The sequence below is a fragment of the Bos grunniens genome, chromosome 13, assembly GCF_055505025.1.
Source record: "Bos grunniens cultivar Pamir isolate PY7600 chromosome 13, Bosgru_T2T1.0, whole genome shotgun sequence".
In the NCBI taxonomy this organism is placed as follows: Eukaryota; Metazoa; Chordata; class Mammalia; order Artiodactyla; family Bovidae; genus Bos; species Bos grunniens.
This window is the reverse complement of record NC_141177.1, coordinates 73636260-73646301: the sequence shown is the minus strand read 5'-3', so window position 1 is coordinate 73646301 and position 10042 is coordinate 73636260. Positions and strand designations below refer to the sequence as shown.

The 10042-nt window shown below is 44.7% G+C and overlaps 1 protein-coding gene across 1 annotated transcript; it reads left to right on the top strand.

The window, feature by feature from the left end:
* The first annotated feature begins 453 nt into the window (after nt 1–453).
* NANP (N-acetylneuraminic acid phosphatase) lies at nt 454–8665 on the top strand. Its single transcript, XM_086334984.1, has 2 exons — nt 454–610; nt 7351–8665. The coding sequence occupies exons 1-2, from the start codon at nt 521–523 to the stop codon at nt 8005–8007; spliced, it is 747 nt and encodes a 248-aa protein (XP_086191110.1). The 5' UTR covers nt 454–520; the 3' UTR covers nt 8008–8665.
* Nucleotides 8666–10042: the final 1377 nt, after the last annotated feature.

Here is a 10042-nt window from a genome sequence, read left to right as displayed (position 1 = left end):
AAAGTCTCTCACTGTTTCCATTGCTTCCCCATCTATTTGCCATGCGGTGATGGGACCGGATGCCATGATCTTAGTTTTCTGAATGTTGAGTTTTAAGCCAACTTTTTCACTCTCCTCTTTCACTTTCATCAAGAGGCTCTTCAGTTCCTCTTAGCATTCTGCCATAAAGGTGGTGTTCTGCATCTCTGAGGTTTCTGATAGTTCTCCAAGTTAAGCAGAAACATGCACAAAGGAGCGATCGGCGCCCCCGACCACCGCACACACGCCCCACTCAGAAGAGCCATAGCACGGTGAGGAGTTCTGAGGTGCGCGATGCCGGGGTCTCGCGGGACCTCAGCGTTCCGGAGGGTTCAGGTCTGCAGACCTCTCGCGGGAGCTCAACGCCGGTGCGGAAGGTTCGGGGTGCCTCTCGGCTCCGCCCTCGCCATCCCCGTCCGCGGGCCAGGTTCGCGCATGCGCGCGCGGTGGCAGCGGCTGTGGCGGCGGCGGCTAGTTTGCGCGTCGCGCTGGCGGCGGGGGTATGGGGCTGAGCCGAGTGCGGGCGGTCTTCTTCGACCTGGACAACACGCTCATCGACACGGCCGGAGCGAGTCGGAAGGGCATGTTGGAGGTAACGTCCTGTCTCCCGTTTCCCTTCGGCGAGCTCTGCGCCCCGCGCCCTCTCCCCTCGGGCCCCTGGCACTGCCCCGTCTCCCCCTTGGGCGTCGGGGCCCCTCACCCCGGAGGCCCAGTGTGCCGGCCGCCCCGCGCGGAGGGCGAGGGGCGTCTGCGAGCGGACGGCGCTCGCGGCGCGCGGGCTTCCGGAAGGGTGTCGCTGAACTGCCACGAGGGCAGGGTTGCCGCCGCGCCGAGCGGCTGCCGCGCGCGGGGCGCCTGGCTTCCTGTCGGGGCGGGTTTGGAGCTGCCGATACGCGCGCGCACCCAGCTCTCCCGGCCTGGCTGCGGGAGTGTGGACCCCCGGTGCTGTGTGCGCTGGACCTTGGAGCATGAGCGCTTCACTCAGGTGTCCCCGCGGTGAGTGTAACCCTCAGCACGTTTACTTTCACGAGGTCTTGCTCAGAAGCGGCACCCTCCGCTTCCCGTACCCACTGATGCTCTTTCAGCCTTTTCCCATTCCTTTCAAGACCCGAAGCCACCCTTGCTTGGGTTTTTCTGCATTCAGCTTTAAGGGAAATAAACGAAGGATTACCGTATCTGAAAAGCCCACTTTCGGAACCTGGTCCTTCCAACCCTTCGTGCCCCGCCCACTTCATGCTTTGTTAAGTTGTATCTCCCCGGATCTTCAGCTTCTTCGTCCTTTCTTGGTGCATTACACTCCTGGTGCGTTTTCGGATCTGTCCAGTACTCTTGTTTATTTTTTTTTTTTTTCCAATAAAGATGTCTTTATTTAATATTCTCTTATTCTCCATAAGAGTGTAATCAATCTTTAATCATCTTGGCGCCACAGTTTGCTCTGAGATCTGGGGCAGATAATTCAATGCAGAGCCTGAGTTTCTCATCTGTGTTACAGTACAACACTAGGGCCAACTTCAAAAGACTACTTTTGGGAATTAATTGAGTTAATGTGTATAATAGTTTAGCAGAGTGATTCTCCAAAATATGCATTGGAAAAATGTTAACAATTTTTTATACAGTTTTTGCAAAAAACAAAGCAATGTCCATTTTTTAAGTAAAAAAAAAAAGCAATCATTAGGCACCTCCTAAACTGATAGAATCCTGGACATTTTAAGGCTATTTTAATAACTTTACTGAGGCATTACACAGTATTGATTGACCTTTCCATCTTCACGCCTTTGATCGTGACCATCCCCTGATACATTGCCTCCAGTATCTCCCTGCAGACTGTACATATTTACCTGTGTTTTCTCGGCAGGCCAAGTCCAATGTGTTGTAATTAAATCCTTGTTTTAGTCCAATTCTTGCTATAGGCCAAGAGTGTAGGCTTTAAAAATCAGGCAGTTGAGGGAATTCCCTGGCAACCTAGTGGTTAGGACTCTGTGCTTTCAGCCAAGGGTTGGGGGCTCAATCCCTGGGCAGGGAACTAGGATCCCACAAGCCATGTGGCTTGTCCAAAAAATAAATATAAATAAATAAATACATAAAATGAGACAGTTGAGTTTGAATCACAGTTTTCCTCCATACCTAGCTGAAAGCACCCAGACAAGTTATTTAACCCCTCTAACCCTCAGATCTTTCAATAGTGGTATTTTGAGTAGTGGTATTAGTTCTCAGAAACCCTATCTGCTAGGTTTAATGTAATGTATGAGAAGTACATGGAGTCCAGTGTTCCAGAATTGTACTACTGTCCACTCTGTCTCTAAGTCTGTGCCCTCCTGCATATTCCCGATGCCCTTGTCTTAGTTAAAGCTGGACTTGTTGCTTGTCTAGACTGTTGCTGTGATCTTGATTCCAGGCTTACTGTGTCCTCTTCATCCTCCACATTCCTACCACAGCGAAATTTTAAAAACGAAAGTCAGATTGTATTTCTCCTTGGTCTTTACACCCTCCCTTATACCAGCTCTGTATTTTGTTCATATGTCTTTTAATGTTCTTGTCAAAGGATACTACAATTAATTTTGCAACTCAGATGTCCACGACTAAATACTGAGTTTCCTTTTTTAGTGGGGAGCGGGGCGGCTCACTGTGAGGCTTATAAGATCTTAGTTCCCTGACCAGGAATTGGACACTTGACCCTTGCATTGGAAACTCGCTTTCTTAACCATTGGACTGCCAGGGAAGTCCCAGTAATGAGCTTCTAAAGAGGAGACAAGCTGTCATATTCATCTTGTTTGACACATGGTAAATGTTGAATGAATGTTGAATGGATGGATAAAAGTTCATTTTTCCAGACTTGTTTCTCTTTCTGTTTCCTTTGTAAACATCCTGTGAAATGCTATTAACTATACAAGGATTAACTATACAGGGATCTAGGATCGCTTTATCCCATAAGAATACAACAGCCACAGATGTTGGCCTAGTTAAAAGAAACATGCCAGCGTTCTGAGTCACTCTGAATGCCTTATGAAAGGAGGAGGGGGAAGTCCAGCAATGCCATTGCCTTGGGCTTGAGGAGAAGGAATCATGTCCTGACTGTGTGTGTGTGTGTTAGTCACTCAGTTCTGTCCAACTCTTTGAGACCCATAAACTGTAGCCCACCAGGCTCCTCTGTCCATGAGATTCTCCAGGCAAGAATACCAAAGTGGGTTGCCGTTCCCTTCTCCAAGGGATGACCCAGGAATGGAACCTTGGTCTCCTGCATTACAGGTGAATTCTTTACCGTCTGAGCCACCAGCGAAGCTCATACTGACTAAATATCAGCTCTAATATTTTTTCTTTTTCCAACCTCTTCTTAAAATTTTTTATACAGGTTTTAAAGGTTACTTTCCATTTACAGTTATTACAAAATATTGGCCATCAGCTTTATTACTGTTTTTTTTAGTCATCTGGGAAAGCTACTTTTTTTCCACCCACTTCAGGCCTGTATTTCAGTGTCACCACTCAAGCAGAAATCCATGGACAGAGGAGCCTGAAGAGCCTCACAGTCCATGGTGTTGCAAAAGAGTCAGATTGAACTTAGCAACTAAGCAACAACTCAAGCGGAAGCCTCCAGAAAATTCGGGTTTCTCAGAGAACAAAGCAAAAAATATTCCTGCATTTTTGAGTTTACTTTCCAATGGGAATGACAGGAAACATAATAAATGTGCTTTTATTTACAAATGTGTTAGGTGGAGGGAGAGAGAATTGCAGTTTCAAAATAGGTTGGTGAGGTTAGGCCACATGGAGTACATGATATTTGAACAAAGTCTTGAACTAAAAATAACAGGAAAACTGGTTGACTTGGTTAGTCTGTATGCAGCCATCATGTTTTGTGAGCATGTATTTGTAAGTTAGTTTTATTTAGAATTCAGCCACTTCATATCTTAATCATATGTGTTATATGGCTCCCACAGTAGGCCTCAAAAAAGTCTTTTAAAATCATATCTAAACATGAGTACTCCCTGGAGTGAGAAATGGCAACCGACTCTGGTATTTCTCTTGCTTAGAGAATCCCATGGACAGAGGAGCCTGGCAGGCTACAGTCTATAGGGTTGCAAAGAGTCGGGCACGACTGAAGCAACTTAAACACACACATTAGTACTCATGGTGGTAACTTTAATTCTGGGTCTGGAAAGCAGGAGGTAGGGCAGTGTTTGCTTTCTATATGTGTTGGGATATAACCTGAAATAGAGTCTGGAAGGAGATGGAGTTTGAGTTTATGTTGCTCTCCCATCTCTCCCTTCTTCGGGCCTGTAGGTGTCTAGAGGCCTCATTCTCCGCAGAACCCTCCTCAGGCCTGCCCAAGATGCCCTTACACAGACTGTAGGCCCTTACACAAGATGTCGTCATCCAAATTAGAGATCTTTTTTCTTCATCTCTGTCGAGTTCAATTAAAACTTCCCTTTTCTCAGTGCAGATGTTTGGTGAGTTTGCACCAATAATGTGGACTAATTCACTTTAGATGTTATTTCTGTTTGAACTAATAATAATATGTAAATGACTGATAAACTTTTTCCCCCAAAGATGCTAATACTGTTTAAATACCACTGGTTATTCCAGATGAATATGTAATTAGTCATTGTGGCAAAGTTAAATCAGGGAATATAATGGGAAGCAGTTTTGAAACTTGGGATCCATACGCCATGCCTCTGCAAGAATCTCCCTTTAAGGTGAGCGGATTGGCTTTTTCACATCCCAGGAATGTATTTAATGAATTGCCAATTACAGTTTACAGGAAACTGGATCTTTATTGGGGGCTCTAACCCAATGAACAGTGAGCCAGTTCCTGTTGAATCAGGAGTACTGTGGAGTCCTCGAGGCCTGTGTCCTTTTATTGTATAGCAGTAGCATTGCTGAAACTATAGTGACCCTCATAGCACTGGAGGAAGTCACTTGACATTGCTAGACAAGATGGTGACTGAAAAGGCTTGATTGGTTCATTGAAATTTAACTTTATAAAGCAAAACATTTCAGTGTTTTGCCTTTACCTAAAATTCTTAGGGTTGGTATATTTTCTTTGGACTAGTAAGGCTTTTCTTAGCTATTACAGGAAGAAGGGGTCTACTCAGCTCTTTCCCCTTTTCAGCAGGTGAACTGAGTGTCTGGCGTGAATAGCAGATCATTTATTCCTTGTAGAGTTTAGGGAACACTTGTTTGACTGCTTTGCTTCGACAACAAGAAGATTTTAGCCCCAATCATGTGTATTGCGCTCATCCTCAAAGATCTAGAAGTGCCGTGGCTGATCGACTTTCCCCAGAAGTCTCCAGTACATCAAGTAATTGAATTATTTACACTCCCAAGTGCAAGTAACTCACTTGGCAAGTGATCTTAGGAAGCGCTGCAGGGAATGGCGGAGTCAGACGGGAAAGGGGAAGAATCTAATACGAACCCTGCTGAGGAGCAGGTAACAGTGCGCACGGCTTGGGACTCTGGGAGACACATGCAGACATATTCCACTCTCCCTCCGAAGGGGCAAGGAAGCTGTGATATCTACCCACTAATTTCTGCTTTTTACTGGTTGAGACCTACTCCTCGGGCTGTCCTCTGGCTCCAGCCCATGTGCACCGGTGCCCGTGTGGAGAGATGCGGCTCTTGGGCCGAGAAGCCCAGGCCCTTGTGGAGGAGGCCAGTGGCACCTGTGGGCGTGAGGTGTGCCAGTGCATCTGGCAACGCCGTTCCAGCCTCACCTGGCACCCTCCCTCACATGGTCTCCACTGCGGCCGAACTCAGCTTCCAGCTTGCCCAGCTCACAGAATCCCAAGTACTGGGTCTTTGTGCTGTTCCTTCTTTCTAGAATGCTCTTATCCTCCTCCCATCCCCACCTTTGGGCTTGGGAATGCCTTGGTTTAAATGTTTCTTCCTCTGCCTGCCTTACCCAACAACTCTGGGATTGCTTCTTACCGTTGAGTTCCAGTTTTTCATGTGACTCTCAGGGCACTCAACCCAGTGTTTGTGATGATTATTGTCCTTATCAGATAATGTCATGAGAACAAGGGGACCAGTCTCTAGCACTGAATACATAGTATGAAGGTACACATGTGGCCTGTGGAGGTAGGCAAGTATGGGCTTCAGGCTCAGCTGGGGCAAGTTCTTTATCAGTTCTAAACTTCCTTTCTCTCGTCTCAAGAAGGAAGCTCCCTCGGGGAGTTGTAGAAGAGATTAGAAATAGCATATGTGAGCTTTGAGCATAATGCTTGCCACATCGGAGTCTTAGAAAATGTTAGCAAACAGGCCACATGGTAAGAACCTCATATAATGAAAAGCCAAGGTAAAGAGCTGTGGGATCCTAAGAGGGATTATGATAAAGGATTCAGAACCAGTGTGACAAAGAGGGAGACTCAGAACTACTTGAAGTTTTTTATCTGGAAAAGTAAGTTAGTCATTTTGATATATGGCAAAACCAATACAATATTGTAAAGTTAAAAAATAAAATAATAAAAAAAAAGAAAAGTAAGTTAGGAAGAACCACTGTCATTAGACTGCTGAAATCACAGAACGTGCTTGATTCCATGGGAACTACACACATATGTTTTTAAAAGTACAGAATTGGGTCCCCTATTATATGGTGGTTAACTAAACTAGGCCTTCAAAAGATAAAATAGATATAGATGAGGAGAGGTTAGGTGAACTAGCCTCATATCTGGGAAGAGTCTAAATATTGGTTGTTAGAAATTCTATATATTTCACTAAATATAAGCGCAGTTTTATTTTCATGTCTTCATGAGCAGAATAAAGGGTGACAAACTGACAAATGAGGGATTTTTATAGCTGTATGTAAAGAATCTCCTTAGGAGGAGTCGGGGGGCGGGGAGGGAGTGTGTGTGTGTGTGTGTGTGTGTGTGTGTGAATGAATTGTCTGGAAATGTTGAGAAATCTTCACTCTGGTGTTTTGTTTGTTTGTTTGTGTTTTGAACTTTTAATTACTTATTTTTGGCTGTGTGGGTCTTCGTTGCTGTGAGCGGGCTTTCGCTAGGTCGGAGAGTGGGGGCTACTCTCCAGGTGTGGCGCACGGGCTTCCCATTGTGGAGCACGTGGGCCTTGTTGCCCCATGGCGTGTGGGATCTTAGATCCTGGACCAGGGATTGAACCCCTGTCCCCTGCATTGACAGGCAGATTCTGAACCACTGGACCACCAGGGAAGTCCCATGGTGCTCTTATAGTAAGACAAATTCCCACCGGAAATGGTGTGGAGCATCCCAAGTCAGGAGTGGAGTTAGAATCTGTCTTTGCTCTTGGTTTATAGGCTCACAGCTTCTGAGGACATGGGTATTGAAGACATGAAGTGTGTTGATGGAGTTATTTTCCTTTATTTAGGTGATAAAGCTCTTACAATCAAAATACCATTACAAAGAAGAGGCTGAAATCATCTGCAACAAAGTTCAAGTTAAACTCAGCAAGGAATGCTTTCATCCTTCTAATACGTGCATTACTGACCTCAGGACTTCACACTGGGAAGAAGCAATCCAGGAAACCAAAGGCGGTGCAGCCAATAGGAAATTAGCTGAAGAATGTTATTTCCTGTGGAAATCTACACGTTTACAGCACATGACGCTGGCCGAAGAGGTCAAAGCCATGCTCACTGAACTTCGAAAGGAGGTCCGCCTTCTCTTATTGACAAACGGAGAACGACAGACCCAGAGGGAGAAGATTGAGGCTTGTGCCTGTCAGTCCTATTTTGACGCTATTGTTGTGGGTGGAGAGCAGAAGGAGGAGAAACCGGCCCCTTCCATATTTTATTACTCTTGTGACCTCCTCGGGGTACAGCCTGGGGACTGTGTGATGGTTGGTGACACGCTGGAAACCGATATACAAGGAGGCCTCAATGCAGGGCTGAAGGCAACAGTCTGGATAAATAAAAATGGGGTGGTGCCCCTGAAGTCATCCCCCACACCGCATTATATCGTTTCTTCTGTGCTAGAGTTACCTGCCCTCTTACACAGCATAGACTGCAAAGTCAGTGTGTCCACTTAAAGCACAGAAAACGGTATACTTACGAATTTTAGGGTCAAATAACAGGGTTCCAGCTAAGAAAAAGCATTCTCTATACTGTGACCCAGTTCTAAGGATAATTACAGTTGTCATGTAATGGCCAACCAACCATTGACTGGTATTTATATCTGAAAATCCAGAGTACATTAATACAAGTAACTTTTAGTAGTGTCATCCAGGAAACTTTGAAGAAGTATATTTGTTAATCTGTGGCTTGAGATTTAAAAAAAAAAAAATTTATTTTATTAATCTGTTAGCATCTTGGATCTCTGAAGATACCAAGGAAGATGATTTGTTCATGGATGTACAAATACAGATTTTATGTTTTGGCTTAAAAATAGATTTTTTTTTTTTTTAAATAGCTATTTTGAAACATATAATAGAGATTTATTAGAGCAGTTGGCTCTGGTTGATATGAAGTAAGTACCAAGTTACATGCCAATCAAAGCATTTCATAGTGAAATTATTTTCATATTTTTCTGTTTTAAACACATGCATCATATTTTTGCCTACTTTGAATGTATACTTCTCTTATGAATCTAATTTTTCTGCCTTACCTTTTTGTGGGGGGAGGGGATAGTTTTCCTCTGGTGTGTATGTGACCAATAAATTCTTCCAATAAAAAAGCTGTTAAACTCAACATACAGTGCTCCTTTTCCGTAACGTTTTCCCAACTTTCCAGAGTGAGTGTGTAGGTTCCTGTTAGTCTTCCTCGCCTCTTAGGGAAGTACTTGCACTGTCTTTTCCCAGGAGTGCGGCAGGGTTGAGGGGCCGGCCAGTCTCGCTGTGCGGAGTGCAGGCCGCGTGGCCCCAGGCTGTTGCCCTGTGAGCACATCAGAAGGGGTCGCCTTGGCGCGTCCTAATCGTGCTGTGCCTCCTCTGTTGTCTCCTGACGGATAGTTTCACCATGTGGTGAAAACTGACGGAAGAGTAGATTGTACTCTTAACCATTTCCAGGGTGCCATTTTAATACTTGAACTTTTGGAAACTGTCATTGTTTCACAAATTTCTATACCCATTTCAGGGTTTGCTTTGAGCTTACTCTTAAGTCCAAAGTGAGGCATCCTGCAACTTGAAAAACTTCTCTCAAGACCAGGAGGCTAGAAAGTCTCATGATTTCGCCAACCATACCTGGAATAAAAAGGTTAATTAAGGAAAAAAGAAATACTGATCTGGGTTGTTTTTTGGTGGGGTACCTTTTTTAACTTTTGTGTAGGAAACTACTAATGTAAAATGTTCGATTGTTTGGATATATATAGAATGGCTCCTTCAGGTATTCTCCCAAGAAAGGGTTCTCAGGCATTGTGCAAGTGCCTGTTACGCATCCCACTTGTAATTTTTTAAAATGTGATTGTGCCCTTGACTGTGAAGAGCATTGCTGTGGCTCTGAAACTGAACGCCTGTGAACAGGGAATGTTTGTGTAAAACTCTTCTAGGTGTGGTGCCCATGTGACCTGAGTTGCAGTGTAGATGTTTTAAATTGTTAAGTTGAAGGCTGTTGATAGGAAAATGGTTGTGTGTGTGATTTCTCAGGGGGGGCGAGTGTGGTGCTGAGGGTTTGTCCTTTCAGTTCGCCCACGAGACAGTCCAGCACTTGCGTTCATTATGCTGTCTGAGAAGGCTCATTGCTCCCAGTTCCTGGGATCTCTAGCAGATCTCAACAGGTGGGCACCTCAGTTGCTAAGTGAGCAGTTCTTCAACAAAAGTGATCTGGTGGGGAATGACATAATTGCGTTACTTGTAATGTGTTATTACTTTCCATTTGCACCCATCCTTAGGGAAGAACTTTGGCTTTCTGCATTCTGAATGGAATGTTACAGAAGATATTAAGAAATCTTGGAATAGACCTATTAAATAATTAAATTTATTAATTTTTAGGGGGGTTTGTTTTAAAATAATTCTTTATTGTTTTTCATAGTTGCCCACATGCCTAGAAAGCCACAGATTCTCAGTTGTCCAGAGGCTCACCCAAACACTGTCGTTATGGAGGAATGCCTCGTAGCCACGAGCGGGCCGT